At 39.5% G+C, this 21,378-nt stretch overlaps 2 protein-coding genes across 2 annotated transcripts in view; one reads left to right on the top strand and one right to left on the bottom strand.

The window, feature by feature from the left end:
• Positions 1-21,378, top strand: part of LOC131695722 (uncharacterized) — a 137,059-nt gene that overhangs the window by 98,750 nt on the left and 16,931 nt on the right. The window lies entirely within an intron of this gene.
• LOC131695723 (uncharacterized) lies at positions 14,947-21,255 on the bottom strand. The gene has a single exon (XM_058984219.1). It carries the CDS (start codon positions 21,253-21,255, stop codon positions 14,947-14,949), a length of 6,309 nt encoding a protein of 2,102 aa, XP_058840202.1.

The following is a 21,378-nucleotide window of genomic DNA, read 5'->3' as shown; positions in this document are numbered from 1 at the left end:
AAAACATCTAAAACTTTAATATAACTTGAGCAAATCTGAAGATATAGTGATTTGAAGCAAAAAACTAATAATTTCTCATCATGTTTTTCGCTATATCTTAGTAACCAAGTAGAATTTCAAAATTCCAAAAATGCCACGCCACTTTGTAGAGATTTTTCAGATAAGTAATGTGGCATATCTAACTCAGTTTGCCCCAAAATGGCGTTTGTCATAAGATAGCACAACAGCGACGATTTAATTTCCATAACGAATTTTTTCATGTTTCATGCGCCTCTATGGAATGAATGTAATTTTCAAAATCGGTTTGGTTTTCTTCTTATAGATGACGAATTGCGACGTGCATCGGTGGGGTCGGTTTTCAAAACACCTTTTGCTGGAGCCGCCATTTTTGACACCTTACACTCGAAAGTTTTGATTCTCTAGACGAAACGTTACTTAACATTTTGCAGAATAGCGCGCATGTCTAAGTAATTTTACCTCTTAAAAAAATTATCATACATTAGGTACTTTTTGAACAATTATATAAGATGACCCCCTTAAAATATACATGCGTAATTGCAATGAAATTCGGAGCTAAAAACTAAATTTAAAAATATGTACTTTATATCGAATGACGCTATATCGCGGGTACGTCAATCGAAGATTACCTGATTGCATTACATATAAATAAGAACAATAAATTTTCTATCATTACATTACATTATAAAAAATACATATTACATTTTATTTTATTGTCTGCCCTATTCTCAGTCATGTCACCTAATGACTAAGAGAAATTTTCCTTCTAATCCCTAAGTGACGTGGCTGTGAGAATAAGGCCTTGCATTGCATTACGAAACAATACCTAACAATATAATACGACATGACGGGCCGTGACGTGACGTCACATTACTTATACTCCAAAATGTATGTACATGACGCTGTATAGCAATAGACGACAAATACTCTTATAAGTAATTTGGAACGTATATCCAGAAATCATGCAGAAAACATTATCTAAAATGATAAATTATATTTTGTAACAAAGTTTGTTAGGGTGATGAGCCAATTTCCGCCATGTTTCTATTATCGCCCTACCCATTTGAAGCCGTTGGTTAGAGTAGTGTCTGCCATCCTTGTTCAACGCATTGAGTGAAATGGTAGCGCAACAATAGGGGCACTCGATTCGAGATTTATTTGAGGTCAAACACGAGAATTTCACTGTCTTCAGCGCGTTTGTGTTTTTATATTAGTTCCTAACAACGAAGCAAACCTGTTGATGTCAATTTTTACGCATTGCATTGATTATAGGCCGAGAAATTAATGAGTTAGTGAGACACCCTGCTTAGTATGGTGAAAATAGGCACTTTACTCTATATTGTTTTAACATTTCTGGCATGTTTTCCGAAGATTATTCCATAATCTGTGTAGATGGGGCTCACAAAACAAGTAATGCTACTTCTGGAGAGGTAAGTCTCTTGTGCTCAGAGCAGTCTTCCCCAATGAACATCGTACACAATGTTCGCTCTGGTTCTGTGCTCATATTAAACCTACACTTTGGGTACGAACTCGACCACGCTGTTTCGTACCAAAACACGTGGACATGTTCGCATGCCCAACCGAACCCCATGTACGTACACGGTGTGCGTACACACAGGTTCGTAACACCAGTTTTCTCCTTCTCACTCTCATCTTCACTAGCGTTGACTCTTTTTGCCTTCTGCGAACCGTTCTCGTGTACGCACCCGGTTTACGCACACGGATGTTTAAACTAGAGTTTGTACATCTTTCGTTTGGTTTCGATGTGCGAGGCGAAGCTGTACACAGGATAACAAATGAATGCTTTGGTTGGTGAACGAATCTATATTTCCCCTGGACTCAAGCATTCGATTCTGCATGAAATTTCAGTCAGTTAGGAAGTGAATGGATGAGGGAAGCATTGGAACTGAATATTGGTTTCGGCAAATTCAACCAGGAATAGACAACCAAGTTTGAAATGTTTCACCGCCGAACAACAATTAGATTCCTGCTGTACTTGGACTGGAATGGAACCTAGAAAGTTGATCGTTGCAAAATTTTATTTATTATTTTTTTTTTTTTTCATATAACAGTGTCCCTCTCTAAAGGTGTTGTTTGCCGAAATTATCACAAAAACCGCCTATATTATTATTAATTTTTAATATTTAATATTTTTTGGTTACCGGAAGTAGGCATTTACATTTCAGAATGGCTAATAAATTTCGTCACGCAAAAACGTAACGTTCATGGCTCTCCTCCCGATGTCGAAAGTTATCATACATTTTTTCAACCCCTCTTCTCTTGTACACCAGTAGTTATTTTTATTTAAAATGTTATTTCACGTTTTAGCCCACTTCCCTTCATCCACATGCCACAAAATGTCATACTTTATCGTACCTACTCCCGTCACTAATAGTGCGACATAATTTCCAAAAAATCCCCGAAAGCCGCTATTGCATTTAAAAATGGTTTCAATAATTGATTTCCGCCGTTTGGAAACTGCTCCAAGGCAAACATTTCCGATAGTTCCAAAATAATTCCGAAAGCACAACACAATTTTTTTCTAGTCATCAACCTTTTTATCCGAGTCACAATGGTTAGCATCACTGAAAATGACTGTCGGAATCGCTACTTTGCGTTCCAATTGCCACTTTAGGTGACTTCCAGTCACTCGTGTGACTGAGAGAATCGCTTTTGTCGCTGTCACGTAACTAGGTATTAGAATGGGGTCCGTAGCGGAATGAGACGTGACGTGACGTGACGTGGTGTGACGTATCATATATTATATTGTGTTATGCGTTGAGTCTTTTCAATGCGTTTATGTGGCACTGTTCGGTGCTTTAGATTTTTTAATCCGTGGGTCAATGAAGAAGAATAAAAAATTACGTTCGTTGGAACTTATGTGCGCGATTAGGTGTTTCGTGTGGATATCTTCTTTGGTGAGGGGAATATTCAATCTGTCATTATGCGGGTCACTACCGGGAATCTATATTTTTCGTCTGATTTGAACGCAGCAGATGCATTTTGTTTGGCTGCTTTCTGATACGTTTACAGAATTAGCACGTAGAAATCTGTTCTTGATATGTGTGCAGCGTGGTCTGTGTAACTTCAGTTCCATGCTACTGGAGTAGTATAGTCTGGTAGGAAGAAATAAATCTTTCGTTCCGTATTCACGCCACGAGAGCATCGTTATGAGAGAAGAGGTTTTTCCAAGTATCAGGTATCGAGTCATTAATTTGCCGAAAGTAGGTAACAAAGTTGACTCAGTCAAACTAGCGGCAATTGAAACATAGTAACATTTTTAAACAGCGTCTTCCAAACCACCAACAATATAGCAACGACCTCCAAACCAACCGAAAACACAACCATCAAAGAAACAACCAGCAAAAAGACAAATCTGCAAGTGCAAAAAGTAAACAAGGTCGGATGTTTTTTATCAAGAGCGTCAATGACGACATGGATAAATGCGAATAAAGATGAAGAAAACTAGCTGAATAATCCCAGGCAATCCCCGATCACCAAGGGACCATTCATAAATTACGTAACGCAAAAATTGCCCAAAATTGGGTATCCCTTCCGCCATGTAACAAATTGTTACAAATTTCTCTATCCCCCCAACCCTATTACGTAAAAAATTCTTCAACGAACGGGGCACTCCCTAAAGACATTTCAAAAAATTGTTTTTTTTTTGTTTTTGTTTTAATCGATAGATATAAGCCTTGAGAATATTTTTCCAAAGTTTCAAATGCCTGTTCTCGGAATTGTAACTGCAGTAAGTTTCCTTTTTCTTAGCCGAAAACTTCAGACGACGGTTTCTAAAAACTGTGTTTATGAATTGGCGTAGAGGATTACGAAAAAACTAGTGAACCAAACTTATTCGTACAGCATTTATTTTAAAGGGCATGAAAAATTATTCTACATGAACCGTAGAGATATAAAAAAATACATTTTTGGCCCATAAATAATCGAAAGTAAACATAAACAAATCCTGAAATGCTTTGCATGTATTTGCTGGCCTGGATAATAATGCATGAAAAAGGATTGCACTTTTCACTATACCAATGTTTATATTTACTTTCTGTGTACTAGTTGAAAATGTGCTTATTTCCTGGCAGATTCAAGTCACCGTGCAACTCTGTGATCGTACTGATCCACTAATTCGTTCGATTGTACTCCATGCTCACTCAAACAGATTCGACAACACATACCATACACAATCGATCTCACTCGCTGGTAGTTCCCCGCAGGTGTGGACTAGCAAGTAGGTGAAAAGTATGGTTGCCTCGCAACGGACAATAAAACCAAGCGCACTTGATTCGATTTGTACTGAGGCTGCTGCTACTTGTTTTCGAGCAGGCAAATAGCGGCGCATCTCCTTGCTGAAGCGTTAATTGCACGCACGGACTCTAGTGGTGTAAGCGGAAGGAGAGGATGTGCGAGTGGTTATCCGATGGCTACACAATGCACACACGAAACCAGAAACTGTCAGGGCCCAGCATATTGATTGTTGGAGCGAATCGTTGTTTTTGTAGACTAATCGTATTCTGCGCGAAGATGGAGCTTTTTATTGTTGCGTCAAGTGATTGTCGGTCATTAAACTTAGCCAGCAGAAGACGAGAGATCGGAAGAGATTCGGTGTTGTTGCGATCACGCTTGCTGGTTTCAGTGTCTAATCGGATTTGACGGACCGGGTGCGGTCGTAACTTTCTTCCCGGGAAATTTCACGTGATGCCCGGTTTAATCACGGAATTCAATTATGGCAGTAGCTCAAACATGTTTTATTGAGGATCGGTAACACGCGCATGATTCAAACAAGCGATTTAACTATCTAATAACTATAGTGGGTGAGAGTTTTTGTTGTGGATGAAATTTCACCATATATGCGAAACTAGCAAAAGTAGCAAGACGGTGAAGTGTTCCAAATTTAACACGGTTTATTGATAAACAACAACTAAATCAATAATTAGTTAACTTGAACTAAAAAGTTTAAATGTTTAATTAACAAAATCTTTTGCGTGGTCTGTTGGTACCATGCGAGACTCTCCTAAGCCAGTCGGTGTGTCCGAATCTCTACCCGGATAGGCCCTGAACATGTTCTCTTAGATAGCAATCAGCTGCAAAATCTATCGAAATTAAAGGTCATGTTCCGTGATCAAGCACCTGAGTAAGTCAATCCAGTCTCCAATCACACTGGACTTACTTGATTAATGATTTATCTTCAGTGTATCATCTATTGCAAACGGAATTAGCTAAGAAAAGTGAAAACTATCACCCGGAGGAGGACGACATTAAATTAGCATATCGGCAGGAGCCGGTTATTTATTCACCACAGATGATGTATCGCGTGCATAGCTGTCATTGCCAAGGTATTCAGGTTGTTGTCTGTGTCTATGTAAACAAATACCGTAGCGAAATCGTGCGGAGCCAGCAGGGCGACTGCTTCGTATGATCCATAGAGGATGCTAGGAAAACTGACGCGCGAACGGTGCGTGGAGGAGAAACTAGACAGCCAAAGATGAGAAGCTTGTTTGAGTAAGGCACAGGTGAAATTTTTATTTGCTGCCCCTCATCTATCAATCGCCTAGTATCGGTTGCTTCGGAGTATCGAGTTATGGCGGGTTTAGTTTGGACGCATGTTTTACGCAGCGTTTTCTCTGGTATTGTAGATAGTTTGCCTCGATAACTCTGTTCTTCCGGCTGATTGATTTTGAATCTGGTTTTGGAAAACTTTTGCTGGTGGTTTTTTTCTTTTTTAGTACATATTTATCTGCATATCTTCATCGAATTCACCAAGTGATTCGTTTTCGAGCAAGGAACAAAGTACCATGATCTCATCCAGTCAACCGCTTAAAGGTATCCAGCTATCTTGAATAAAAAAATCGATGCTTATATCCTCAAGGAGGATGGCTGCAGAAATTTCTAGAACTTAAAATGTTTTGAACGGAACACACGAGATGCAAAAAAACACGGGTGGCTCGAGGCAGTGGCACGGGGGGGTGGGGGGGGCGGTGGTCCTATGCGCCTGTGCCCTCTGTTCTATCTCAAGGTGGTTTAGTAGAATTGTTTTTTAAATCGCTCTAATACGAGCGTACTGAAAACTATGGCCGCGTTTTTATCGAAACCACATTTTTTGAGCTGGCCGGAGCTCAAATAAATGATTTTTGATCGCTTTGAAATTCCTAGGGGAACATGGGTTGACTTGACCAGGTTTTCAGCTAAAACTGCATAAATCTCTACAAAGGCCCTCAATCCCTCAAAAGTCATTGCGATATAATGTGCAAAGTTATTGTGCGTCTTCATGATTTTTTTTTCAGAATTTTTAATTTAATTTTCGAAAAGTTACCTTTAAACCACCACTATATCACAAAGCATACCAATTTAAGCTGGGGAGTCGTTCGTTCATGGGACTTTCGCCCTCTTCACATACCCAACCCCGCATGCCAAAATGAGTTAGCAAGCAGATAACATTGATCTAATGCTGATTAGGCTAATGGAGTATGATTTTTTTTTGTTTCAAGTGTTTCACCGGCGACACGTAGCTCATCAAGTTCGTGGCTGGCAAGCCATTGTGTATAAGTGCAAAGTGTACTAAGAATGTAACGGACATTTCCACAATTATGTTGAACATAAAAAGCCTCCGTGCCATAGTTCAGAGAAAGGAGTAAGGCACAATTGCATCGCTAGGTGGATTAAAACAGGTTTTTCAATTTAATATTACCGTGGCTGTTTTTTCTTTTAGAACTCGAATAATGATTTCTTTTCAATAATTCCACGAAGATCCGTCCGAAAATCTTTAAAATCGTGACCGACCATCTTAGATTCCGATGAAACTTTACACATTTCACCGTCATGCAAGACTAAATATTTTCCACAGGTAATAAGATTATTTTGACTCAAGAGCAACTTTTCAAAAGGGCGTAAATTTTTTGTTCGATTACTGTATTTTATAGAGCAAAACTATCTAGAAACGAGTTACAGGGAATGAATGCTTCTGTCTAAAAAAAATATACACTGAAAAAAATGTTGTGTCATTTTTCAAAAAAAACAAAAACCCATTTTTTTAAATCTTTTATATTTTGTTACCAAAAACCTAAAGAGAAAAGAAACATTTTGAATGTGATTGCATGATGGAGAAAAAATCGGTAAAAAAGTTTTCCTAACAATAACTTCGTACATGTTTTCAAATTTCATAATAATGGACATACCAAATTCTAATTCTATTACAGAATATAATTCTAAGCACCATTTAAAATCAAAAAGCATTTAACAAAAATCTTCCAAAATGCGATAGTTTTCGAGATATTTGAAATTTTGCTACTTCAAAAACAATTAATTCGTGTAATTATGCTCTTTTTAAAAGTTATTCGCGTTATCCAATCAAAAAATGTCAAAAATTTAATGTTTATCGTTTTAAAGACGTAAAAGCAACCTTTTTAGTGTATTTGGATCATGGAGAAGCTTTCAATAAAAAAGTATTCCTAACAACTTTTGACATTTTTTTTATAATTCTTACTATTTGCAATCAAAAATACAATTTTCTTTTTGAATATGATTCTAAACGCCATTTTAAATCGAAATGCTCTTAACAAAAAATTTCTAAAATGTAGTAGTTCTCGAGATATTTTAACTTTTGTTTTAACAACGCACTTATTTTGTTTTATTACGACCTTTTCATAAGTTAGTCGCGTTTCTCCATCAACAATAATAGGTTTTTCAAAAGGCCCGTAAGCTTTCGTGCAACTTTCTCTTTGACATCAAGGCGATATTGTGAAACATTTTAAAGTTACATGAAAACAACCAACATATGATTCAGCTATATAATTTAATCAACAGACCCTATGGTTGAATGGTCGCCTTGACGTCAAAGAGAAAGTTGCACAAAAGTTTACGGGCCTTTTGAAAAATCTATTATTGTTGATGGAGAAATGCGACTAACTTATGAAAAGGTCGTAATAAAACAAAATAATTGTGTTGTTAAAACAAAAGTTAAAATATCTCGAGAACTACTCGTCGCTGTTGTGCTATCTTATGACAAGCGCCATTTTGCACATTTCGAGAAAAACGATTTTTAAAGTTTGAGATTGAATATCTTGAAACTTATAAATGGTATAAACAATTCAAAGAAAACAAATGATGCTTCTATCTATTCTGCATTAATCTCTCAAATATTACGAAAATCGGTTAACTACATTGCGAGTTTTCTTTAAAAATGTAAACAAAAGTCGGTCGCACACGTGTCATAGGTGTGTATTGATGACAAAATTTGTATGGCGTGTCATAATCGTGCATGGAAAATTTTCCATAGAAAAAAATAATCAATTATTAACTTTTATTCATGTCTTTGGCTTCGTTTGGTCTATAAACAATCGGTGAGATGCATTTTGAAGGAAATGAGTCAGGGAATCTAGAAAAAATAGTTATTTTTGGTTACATTGTTGCCAAATATGCTATATTTCCAGTTTAAAACTTAAATTGCATTTTTCTCACAGTTCGTGCATTTTCGTTTCGAAAATGATTATGCCATTGTGTTTATCAGATAGTTTTACATATAAAAACATTTTATACATAAATATAATTTGAGCCAATCCCCAGACACAGTCATTTGAAGCAAAAAATTAAAAATTTCTGAGCACGTTTCTCGCTATATCTCAGTAACCAAGCAGAATGTCAAAATTCTGTAAACGCCACTTTGTAGAGATTTTTTAGACAAGTAATGTGGCATATCTAACTCAGTTTACCCCAAAATGGCGTTTGTCATAAGATAGCACAACAGCGACGTACTACTACATTTTAGAAAATTTTTGTTAAGAGCATTTCGATTTAAAATGGCGTGTAGAATCATATTCAAAAAGAAAATTGTATTTTTGACTGCAAATAGTAAGAATTATAAAAAAAATGTCAACAGTTGTTGTTTGGAAAACTTTTTTATTGAAAGCTTCTCCATGATCCAAATACACTAACAAGGTTGCTTTTACGTCTTTAAAACGATAAACATTAATTTTTTGACAATTTTTGATGGGGTAACGCGAATAACTTTTAAAAAGAGCATATTTACACGAATTAATTGTTTTTGAAGTAGCAAAATTTCAAATATCTCGAAAACTATCGCATTTTGGAAGATTTTTGTTAAATGCATTTTGATTTTAAATGGTGCTTAAAATTATATTCAGTAATAAAATTACAATTTTGTATGTCAATTAGTATGAAATTTTAAAACATGTACGAAGTTATTGTTAGAAAAACTTTTTGACCGATTTTTCTCCATCATGCAATCACAATCAAAATGTTTCTTTTCTCTTTAGGTTTTTGGTAACAAAATATTAAAAATTTAAAAGATGGGTTTTTTCGCAATTTAAATTTTTATCATAAATTTTTGTTTTTTTTTGAAAAATGACACAACATTTTTTTCAGTGTATATTTTTTTCGGACAGAAGTTTTCATTCCCTGTAACTTGTTCTCAGATAGTTTTGCTGTATAAAATACAGTAATCGAACAAAAAAATTTTGAAATTCATACACGTAGAAACGTTTACGCCCTTTTGAAAAATTAATCTTGTATCAAAATATTCCAATTGCCAGAGAATATCATGGAGATTCATACAGCGAACCCACCTGCAAAGTTTTGCGGTCGGCCGGTTTCTCATGGAATCCCTAAGTATATAGTTGTCAAGTCATATACAGAGTGTTTGGTTCATGAGTAAGAATCTCTCGAGGGGTGATTTACTGTCATATTTGGAGCAAAAAATCGTTCTACACATACCATCAAATCTCAACCGTTATAGAGCTATTGAACTTTTTGTGTAAAAAACTTGTTTATCTTAAAACACCTCTAACTCAAAAAGCGTACATCGTATTTTAAATGTTTTAGTGCCATTGGAAAGGTAAGAAAATTTTCTATTGAATAAGGTTCTCATATCTTTCAGATAATTAGTTTTAATTACCTTTCAGTTGTAAAGTAGTTAAAAGTTAGTGTTTTTGATGAGGTTTTCGTTAATTTTCTCAAAATAATGAATTATGATCATAGCAATATCTATCCAAAAGTTGAGTTTGAGGACGATTCATAATTTGTTCTTCAACATAATATTCCTATCTCTTCTCGTTTCCTTGCAATTTCACTTCTAAACTTTTCCTGTAATTGACTTGCAAGTTCTTAAAAGACTCTAATCTAAAAAATATGCTTTATATCGCTATTATCAGGACTTCATTGGAAAGCTGAGAAAATTTCCTTTCGATGTATGTACAGATATCTTTTAGTTAAGTGTTCTACATGACTTTTTACTAGTAAAATAACTCAAAATTTACGTTTTTTGGTGATTTTTGTAATTATTCTAATTATTCATCAACTAAATTTATCGTCACTATTGTTCATTTGGTGCCCCTTAATATTCGCTACAACTTGTTATTTGACACTTTATCCCTATCGCTTTTCATTTCGCTGCAATTTAATAGTTAACACAGCATGGCCTCATCACAAATGCAGTGGGTTCGAAATCGTTGTTTTTGCATATGAAACGAGAAGATAAAAATGATTTTGCTTCGAAACTAAAAGAGGTAATTGAATGGAGTCAAAAGAAGAATTGTAGAACTTGCTGAGATGCATTAATTCCATCATAATAATAGTGAAGTTTATTTAAGAAAATAACGAAAATGCAAATAATAACACTAACTTTAAACTAATTAATTTCTAAAAGAATACTAAATTCACTTAACTGAAAGGTATTAATACATTTTTCTCTGCAAAATTTTCCTGGCTTTCGAATAAAAATAAGAAAAGGTGCAATAAGTGCCATACTTTTTCAATAAGAGCTAGTATTAGTGAATATGAGATAAAAATATCCAAGTTCAATAACCCAAACACATGAAAACAAGACAAGATAAGTGTGTAATGTCAAAGAACAAATTATACAACTTTTCAATACTAACAATTTGAATTATTAAAATAGTGATGTTAACTATTAAGATTTTTGCGAAGTGAACGAAAAATCGATCAAAATTGTTAAATTTTAAATAAATTACTGTGAAAAGATTACTTAACCTCATTAGCTGAAACATTTGAGGACATTTTTCAGTGGAAAATTTTCTCACCTATCCAATGGATCTAAAATATTTGAAATACAAAGTATATTTTTTGAGTTAGAGCTATTTTAAGACAACTAAGTTTTTAACACAAAAAGTTCAATAACTTAGTAACGGTTGAGATTTCATGGTATGCGTAGAACGATTTTTTTCTCCAAATATGACAATCAATCATCCCTCGAGAGGTTCTTAACCATGAACCAAACACCCTGTATAATAAAATCGTAATGTATACATTTGAAAACTTTTAATAAATATAAACAACTGAAAAATTCTCGTGTTCATGATTGAGAAAGGCACAATTGCACCGCTAGGTAGATTAAAACAGGTCTTTACTAAAAAGAGCTCGCTTTCGCGAAAAATATAAAAAAAACCCATGTACGTCGCTTCCTATTGTGTGCATTAAAATTACCCGATAATAACACATTTTCCTTAATGTTAACTATGTGGCAGACGGTTGAAATTGCGTGCTAGTTTTGATTCGTGTTGATGAATTATTCTTAGAAACACCTGCGCAGGGCTCTCCGCGAAGGGTCACTGATTTGCACTACTAGGCCCCATGCAAAACTGACTCGGACATCACTTCGCTAAAAGTTTAATAACTTCTTTTAACAAAGCCGGATTCACTAGCATTCTTCAACAAAGTTGTAGATAATTAAATTATCTTTCTTATTTTCACTTACAGTGATAATGCGATACATACAGTGCCATCTAGCGCCAAAAATGCGAGTTAGTGGGTTTTCTCCATGTAAATTGTCGAAAAATCCCATACAAACTTCAGGCACGTTGGTCCGGTAGCTAGACTTGTCCGATTTGCTTCAAATTTGGAGCAAGTACTCCTGGTGGGACTAGGAATGGAATCAAGGGTGGACCGATTGAGTTTTCAAAAATTCATTATTTTTCTGGGCAGTCTAATGTACAAGTGAGTCACTCTACAACAATCTTTTTGCCAATTTTTAAAATTTTAAAGAAGCGGTAGGAATTTAAGGGAAGTCATATGGGCTCCAAGGGCAAACTTCTGGAGATTTCAAAATTTGATAGAGATCCTATGACCTTCGGGCAATTTGTACTAAACGTTGGTCGCTCCTACAATATTCAGGAAAGTCTTACAAATTTCAATGATTGTTTGTATCAAACTATAATATCTCTATGGACGTTAGAAAAGCCCTATAGACTTCCACAAAGAAGATCTTACGATTTTGTACGCACTGTGTGCAGAATTCAGGAATATTACTCACAATGCAAGGAATGAACTCAAATAATTTCTGTAAACTGCAGAGTGTTTACGAGTTCCCTGGTTTTTCTACCAAACTCACTCTTGGTACAATAGTGGTGTAGTCCCTGGACGAGACATGAGGACAAACAAATAACCCTGGGACGGAACAAACAAATAACCCATTTCCAATTACAACGGAAAAACAGGGGCCCTGGAACATTTTACATTAAAAGCATATAAGGTAGGTAACTATGTGTTATCTTTAAATATTATAAATTGGTCGAAGAGATTCCAATAAAAATGTTAAAAGAACTATGACTTAAAACCGTTTGCATATATGATAAAACAGATCTAGCAAGTTGCTAATGGAATAACCAGCTATAAACAACTCTGACGCACACTGATGAATTTCCGATTAGATTTAACAGCCCTTTCTACTTTCAATCTCAAATTGCCTTCATGAAGCCAATTTCTACTTGCTCGAAATTTTTGGTACTCTTTTTGCACATTTTGGGCAATATCAATCATTTCATCGTCCCCCGTTCAACCAACACACCACCCCGACGTTGTTTACTGTGGTAGAAAGTTTTACTTTCGTTCGCCCAGTCATCAATGATATACCACCGGGTCCACCACAGAGCAAACACACTTGCCGTGCCAATGGGTCCGCAATCAAACTTTCCTACACTGACTGTTCGAATCGAGTTATTGGTTTCCAGTGTGATTTCGGATGGTGGCTCACCATCCTTACAAGTTGCTTGAAGAGATACGTCCATTTCTGCTTTTAGTCATGTAGTTTAAGTGACTCAGCCCTTCGAACCTCAGCTTTCGGAACGATTACGTAACCTTCCTATATGAGAAAGGCAAAAAACAGATCTACTAAACGCACTCGCCCGATCACCTCAAAACTATATCCGTCAACATTTATCATTTATCAAATTGAAACCGCTTAGCCGATGGAGAAACGCACGAAGTCAGTCATTAATATTCATGAATCGGCTTGCTGGTTTTTGCTTTTAGCTTTCGAATGAGGAGAGGACCCCCCTCTAGTTTTGGTCGGGGAGGAAGGTACCTGGAGCAACTTGATAACTGTATAAGCTCGGCTGAAATAAATAGGTGGGCTCTGTGAGCTAAATATCTTTATGGGTAAGGTTCTGGTTCGGGGATTGCAGGAACCAACAAAACGGGCAATTTGGTACTTATTTGATGATAGAAACGAAAATTGTACCGCTTAATGAATGCCCTCTTCTTGTGAGTGATGAGTGTAGGCGCGAGTTACGCGAATTATTGATTAGATAAATGCTATAGCAATCAGTGACTGGGCGGCGACGCCCAGATGTTGAGTGGGATACATTGATGAGGAGCCGTTGCTCGAAGGCAGACATAATTTAGTGCTTCTCCTGTATAAATTGCTCTAGCGCTCAGTTCTTCCAAAGTGGCGCCTTTGGAGTCTGAGGTAACTTTTTTGTGTAAATGCATTGAAAATGTTAGGCGGTACTGTATGCGCCAAGCAATTTAGCAATTAATGGCGATCTCAGCAATTTCGATTGGCAAAACCACCGGAGTAGATATTCGCACAAAAATAACCCATATTGGCTATGATCTAACGGGAACTCGGACTGGTTTGAGCGTTGCCCTGAAAGGCTGTTGGCTTCTTTCATGGTTGAGCAGCCGCAAAAAAAGTCGTAATAATAATGTAAATATAAAATGTTCAAAATCATCGCGCTCAGAAAAAAAAGAATGTTGCATTGGATGTATACACACTTGGATTTTTTTAAATTTACTTCTAGTAATGCACATATAGATTGTTCTTGCTTATATGTTTGTTCTCTGTGATAGTTCTTTCGTTGACAGTTCCCCCGTTTGATCAGCCGAGTTCTAAATTGAAAGTAAAATAAGGTAAAGTACCTATTTTCATCATACTAAGCAGGGTGTCCCACCAATTCATTAATTTCTCGGCCTACAATCAATGGAATGCGTAATAATTGTCATCAACAGCTTTGCTTCGTTATTAAGAACCAATATTGTTCCCGAATGGCAACAATACGTAAATCAAATTCCGTAAATTTGAACAAACTCAACGCAAAAACGATAATTCAATTTATTTAGAGTCCGTTAAATTTTCCCTGCCGATTAGACACGATATATCTATATATAACTTCATCGATTGCTTCATTTTACTTACGTTTAGTATTTTCACTTATTTCCGTCACTTCCGGGAAATGGTCTCGTACGGTCGTCTAACCCTACATATTTTATTGTTATTTAGGTTTAAGTTTTATAAATATTTGCTTTACCTTATCATGAGCTCGGTTACCTGCGATGCTTCAATAGCACGAACTAGCTGTAACAGTCCTGTGATAAATTTTAGGTTAAATTCATTGCTTTTTTATCTTTATAGCACATTTTACCTCTAGCCTTTAATAAACTCAACCGTACTATTAATTATAAGAATTCAGCACCGTACTTTTAGCTGTTAATCCACTCCGTACTACTATATATAAGCAACCTTAAAACAATCCTAAACCGTACTTCTAGCTATTAGAGTTTCAATTTAATTTCGCTTTAATGACTATCTCAAACCACTTTTTTTAATCTCGATATCTTTCTTCGTCGTCGCTATCCTTTTTTTTTGTTTGTTTACCACTGACTTGTCAGTTACCCGCTGTCCCGCTTGCAGCTGGGGCGGCTGACCTCGTTGAGGGTAAATTGATAACGAGGCACGTTCGCATGTTGCGTAACACTCCCCCCCAGTACACAGGCTCCGGGTTCCTGTGTATTCGCTGTTGCGCCGACGTCTAGAACCGCCAGCTTGACTGCTGGGCGTTCGAAAATGTTCGCTGTTGTCCTCACTGTTGCACTACGAACTTGTCCATCCTTCAGCTTGACGTCCACAACACGTCCTTTGGGCCACGTGTTTCTTGGCAGATCTGGATCGACAATGACGACAACATCACCAATCTGGATTGGTTTAGCTGGGTAATGCCATTTTGTGCGGCGATTTATCGACGGCAAATACTCTCGTAACCATCTCTTCCAGAACAAATTCGCGTGAGTTTGTGATGTTTTCCAAGAGTTCGATAGCGTAGCGAGGCTTTCGTCGTAGGGTAGTAATGGTTTGGAACCACTGGATGAACCTAACAAAAAGTGGTTGGGTGTGATGGCTTCATGTTCGACATCCTCGATGGGTACGTAAGTTAAGGGTCGCGAATTTAGGATATTCTCCACCTCCATGAGGCTGTTCCTGAGAACTTCGTCGGTTGGCCATCTTGGAAGCTTCATATTATTCAGTACTTTCTTAACAGACTGCACCAATCTTTCCCAACTTCCACCCATGTGTGGGCTACTCGGTGGCAAGAACGTCCACTTGGTATCTGGGGTTTCGAGCTCTTGCATGAGCTTCTCCTGATCTAGAGAGCGAATTGCTTCGGTCAGTTCACGATTTGCTCCAACGAAATTAGTTCCACGATCACTGAATAGTTCTAAAGGCGTTCCACGCCTGGCCATGAAGTTCCGCAACGCCATGATACAGGAACTGCTATTAAGCGTGTGGGCGATCTCTATATGGACGGCACGGACTACTAGGCACGTGATGAGTACACCCCATCTCTTCTCAACGCGTCTACCAACGACTACCTGCATCGGGCCAAAGTAGTCGACACCAGCATAGGAAAATGGTCGAGAATATGCTGCAAGCCTTGCCAGCGGAAGGTCAGCCATAACGGGCGGTCGCGGACGAGCCCTAGCATTCATACAGGTCTGACATTCTTGCCGTACCTTGTAGCAGACTCTTCGCAACTTCGGGATTCGGTACTTCTGGCACAATTCGTTAACTGCTGTTTCATGGTTCAGGTGATGGTAGCGCTCATGAAAGAAACGTACGATAAGTGTGGTAATCGGGTGTTTATTCGGTAGCAGTATAGGATGAGCGGAGCCTGGCTGTATGAATTGGCAACCAGCCGCCCTTCCAAGCATGCGAAGTACCCCATTATCGTCTAGGAACGGTGAGCATGTGTAGATCGAACTGTGCTTGGGAATACGAGCTACCTTTCTTTCGTCCACATCCTTGGAACGCAATAGCAAGGACATTTCTTTACTAAACTCATCTAGCTGTGCTTGTATATAGATCAAGTTTTCGGCTTCAGATAACTCCCTGTGTTTGAGGATTCCGATCGTGGGTGTACTCTGATGTATTCTAGCCCGAATATTGCTGTAAAACCGGCGCATATAAGCAACAACTCGGACAAGCTTTCGCCAGCTCGAATATTTAGCAAAGTTAATGACTGGAACTCGAACAGCATGAAGGTTTACCGAATGGTTGATTTCTGTTGTGGTAGTTCCGTGATTCATCGGCTGAGGTGGCCACGAACTTCGCTGCTGCCACATGAAGAAAGGCCCGTTAAACCATCGGCTTGATGGCGAAATATCAGGAATTCTTTGCCACTTCGTGCCTTCATCTGCGACATTCATTTTTGTCGGAACCCAGAACCATTCCGAAAGTTCACTGTTTTCCAAAATTTCGCCAACTCTGGCGCCGACGTACTTGCTGTATTTCCTGTGATCCGAACGCAGCCAACAAAGAACATCTCTCGAATCAGTCCAAAAAAACCGTTTTTGTACTGCTATTCGATGCGTTTCTCCTATCGCCTTCGCCAGGCGTGTTCCAATCACTGCTGCTTGAAGCTCCAGTCGGGGAATCGAAACGTACTTTAGTGGCGCTACACGAGTTTTGGCAGTGACGAAGGCACACTCTATCGTGTTGCCCTCTTCGTACCGAAAGTAGGCGACTGCTGCGTATCCGTTTTCGCTTGCATCGACGAATACATGCAGTTGGATTTCATTGGATTTGGCTGACGACGTTGTCATCGTTCGATAACACCGAGGAACGGAAACTGTTTCGACGTTGTGTAACACACTGAGCCATGTTCTCCACTTCTCGAGTTGCTGATCTGCTATTGGTTCGTCCCAGCCAACATTAGAACGCCAAATATCTTGAAGTAGGACTTTCAAGAACATCAACACGTTTGCGAGAAGCCCGATCGGATCGTAGACTGACATGAGGATTCGCAGCACCTCCCGTTTGGTTGGGGCTTCCTGTCCAGATAACAGCTCGTGCTTGCATCGTTGCGGAATTTTGAATGTGAACGTATCACTGACAGTATCCCACCACATGCCCAGAACTTTCTCGGTTGCTAGCTCCCCAGGCTTGTTCAAATCCTTTTGAGAAGAACTGTGATCACCCATGACATCAATAACTTTTTTCGAATTCGACAACCATCCCCGGATTTCAAACCCTCCTTCAGCGTGTATGAACCGTACATCCTGCGCCAGTTTCACCGCCTCTTCTTCCGATTCGACGCTATAAAGCATATCGTCGACGTAAGTTCCGTTACAGATCGCCTCCACTGCTTCTGGAAACTGGTTCTTAAATCGACCTGCGTTTAGATTCTTGACGTACTGTGCGCTGCTGGGAGAACAACTCGCACCGAACGTCATCACCTGCATGATATAAACCGTTGGGGTATCGCTGAGGATTCCATCATTCCACAGAAACCTTTGGCAATGCTGATCTTCGTTGTTGATCTGCACTTGATGGAACATCTCGCGAATATCCCCTGAGACCGCTATACGATACTCACGAAACCGCTGTAGAACGTTTGGAAGAGGCGTAACTTGATCAGGTCCTTTCAACAGAAACGAATTTAGTGAAACGCGGCCTACCTTGGCTGCTGTGTCCCAAACCATGCGAAGCTTTCCTGGTTTATTGAGATTTACAACTGGAAAGATCGGCAGGTACCACGAGCGTCCCTTATGCATTGCTTCTTCTTGCTTCGAAAGTTTTCGAATATATCCTTTCGCTTTGTAGTCCGCTATCTTCTCCTGGAGAACTCCTGCCAATTCTGGTTCCCGTACCAAGCGCTTGGCCAAACACTCATGATGCTTCAAAGCCATAGGTTTACTGTCCGGTAGCTGGATGTCATCATACCGCCACAGTAAACCGGTCTCGAATTTTCTTCCTAGTTGCTTCGTGTTCGACTGCAGTAACGTCATCGCCCGTTCATCATCTTTTGACATCAGCGACTTCCCAGTAAGCTGAACTCCGAGGCTATCCAGGGAGAAATAGTTCTTAACAGTAGAGTTCAACGCATCGCACTGGCAGATGTGATAGCTGTACGTACTATCGCTGCTGGACGTTGATGGTTTTACTACTGAGCACGGACCGTAAACTAGCCAACCTAGTCGAGTCAATACGGCGGTAGGCTGATTTTCACTCCCTTCTCTTGAGTCGAGTGGATACTCCAACCTAGTGTTGTCTACACCCAACAGGATTCGCGGTTTAACTTCAGCATAAGATGCGATAGGAAGACCGGAGAGATGTCCGTAATGTTTCACCAGATCCGAAATCGCTATCGATTGAGAAGGAAGATCTAAGCTTCGTACTGTGTGTACCTTCGACAGATGAAAGCGTTGAGTGGGAGTTTGGGAACCCGCGATGTCAACTGCAAATTTAACCGATTCTTCTTCGTATCTGCCTTGACCACCAGTCCAAGACATACACAACGGAGTTTTCTCGCCGTTAAGATTCAACTCCTCCCACAGACTATGTTCCATCAGAGTGGAGGTCGATCCTGAGTCAAGGAAGGCGTAGGTGGTAATGGACTTCTCCTTTCCATGTACCGTGATTCTAATGTACTTCAACAGTACTCCCCCAAGCGAACAGTGATGAGTGTTACAAGAGGTGTTTTGCAATGAACTGTTTGGCAGCTGTCTCGCGTGTTTGCTGTCGTCGTGCAACAACGGGTGATGAAGGTAGCTACATCCATTTTGATCACAAGGGATTTTCCTGTCACAAGTTTTAAAGTGCTTGGTCAAACATTTTCGACAAATCTTCTTTTGATTGATCAGCGTCCATCGTGCACTTGGCGTCATGTTGAGAAAACTACTACATTTGTTGAGATCTTCGCACTCTTTCGAGCATGCCAAACACGCTGTGCGGTTTTCTTCTCTAGGCAGGGTTGCAGAGTGCAGGTGGATATGCGCTTCTTCGTTTCGGCCTCTCTTCTCGAGTTTGTTCGATTTAGTCCACACGTGCGGTCTGATCACTTGACTTAAAGCCTCCACCATTTGTCCGAGCCATTCGTTAAAATCCAGCAATGTACATGCTCCACTCTGTTTCCGATAGAATGCCCAATTCATTTTCAAGGTTGACGGTAAGCTGTCCACAAGCTCTTGCAGCAAAGCAACGTTGTAGAACCGCTCATCCATTCGGCACACCTGTATTGTAGCGCACAAGTTTTGCACGGCAACACCAAAATCGACAATCGTTTCCATTTTGTCAGCCTTTGGTGGTGGCATCATCCTGACTCTATGCACCATCGTTTCCACTATGGACTCCGGATTTCCAAAAAGGGTTTTCAATCGGCTTATGATCACCGGAACGTTGTCCGGATGTAAAAGCAGACTTTTAACCGCGTTCAGGGCTTTGTCGTATAGACTCCTCTCCAGTCGATCAAGCAGTTCGTCATTTCGAAAACCACACATCCTGCACGTTCTCTCGTAGGCTGCGATGAACCGTGGCCAGTCTTCAGGATCTCCTCCGAACTTTGGTAAATCTTTCACTGTCTGTCTCGCCGCTAGATGACCATTATTCAGAGGCACGTCGTCACCGTTTAATTGCTGATGATTAAATGTCACGTTCTGACGTGGTGTAGATGTTACCACCGGTGGCAGCACGGTACCTTGATAGGTTGGAACAGGGTATTGGAAACTGGGAACTACCGGATGCGGATAGCTGGCTGTAGGACGCGAATAGCACGTTGTTGGATGTGTGGCCGTCATAATTGATTGCTGAGACACAGCTGAGTACGTTTGAAAAGGTGGTAGACTCGGCGGTACTGCTGCTGGGTGGCTGGTAAACAATGGTTGATAACCAGGCACAGTTCTCGTTACAGTCACACCTGGTAAAGGACGATCGATATCACCAACACCGGAGGCATAATTGTTATGAAACTCAGGCGGAACAGAATTACCAAAAGACGTCTGCAGACCAGAGACCACTACTGGGACATAGTTACTGGGAAGACTTTCCCGAGTCGACACTACTACTGATTTTCGTAGAAGCTCATCGTATACCGGAAGGGGCGTTTCATCAAAAGGTTTAAACACTTCTTTTCCTATATTCTCCGTGTTGTTTAGCCAATCTTCGATCTTGGCGCAGGTCTCGTTTGTTGCCGATTCCGAGTCGCTCATCTCCAGCATTTCTAGATCTAGAGCTAAACGCTCCTCTAGCTGCTTTTTCTCCAGCGCTTGTCGTGCTTCTAGAGCTTTCAATTGTAGGTCGCGGAGTTTTGCTGACCGTTTTGACACATTCGAGGTCGCTTTGCTACTTGTTCTGGTTGACGTGGTGCAGTTAGCATTAGAGTTCGCTGATCGTTCTATGCTATATTGCCGATCCGCTATGTTTTCCGAGACTTCATCTTTCTGCCTTGGCTGCTTCGGAATTGCCCCCTGAAAATCACTATGGAATGCCTTAGATCGTGTTGTAACAACTCCCGACAGCGAACCTTGTTGCAACTGCAACTTTCCCTTCTGCGACTGATTAAACTGATTTTGCTTTTGCTGCTGCTCAAGCCGTCTCTGATGTTCTTCAGCCTGCTCCAGGTGTTTTTGTTGCTTCTGTTGCCATTGCTTCTGCTCCCGTTCAAGATGCTCCAACTGTTCACGCAAACCACGCCTTTCCTGCTCCAACGATTTCCTTATACACCCATTACAACTCCAGTCTCGGTCCCGAATACTGTCCTCCACGTTAACGCACTCGTAGTGAAACCACACATCACAATCGTCGCACTGCACCATTCGGCTATAATCGAGTCGTCGACACGTACCACATCCGGCTCCCTCATCGCCAGGAGAATCGCTTTTTCCCTGGGTACGTTTGCCCGCACTCGCTACGCTACCGCTTGACATCCCCGAAAGTTAAACGGAAAATTTAATTTGTTCCCGAATGGCAACAATACGTAAATCAAATTCCGTAAATTTGAACAAACTCAACGCAAAAACGATAATTCAATTTATTTAGAGTCCGTTAAA

This window comes from Topomyia yanbarensis, unplaced genomic scaffold (assembly GCF_030247195.1).
Source record: "Topomyia yanbarensis strain Yona2022 unplaced genomic scaffold, ASM3024719v1 HiC_scaffold_5, whole genome shotgun sequence".
Taxonomy (NCBI): Eukaryota; Metazoa; Arthropoda; class Insecta; order Diptera; family Culicidae; genus Topomyia; species Topomyia yanbarensis.
The sequence above is the reverse complement of the archived record's forward strand: the minus strand, read 5'-3'. Positions and strand labels throughout refer to the sequence as shown.

Excerpts from the sequence above, each read along its gene's own strand:
- LOC131695723 (XM_058984219.1), bottom strand. The coding sequence starts at position 21,255 with ATGTCAAGCGGTAGCGTAGCGAGTGCGGGCAAACGTACCCAGGGAAAA.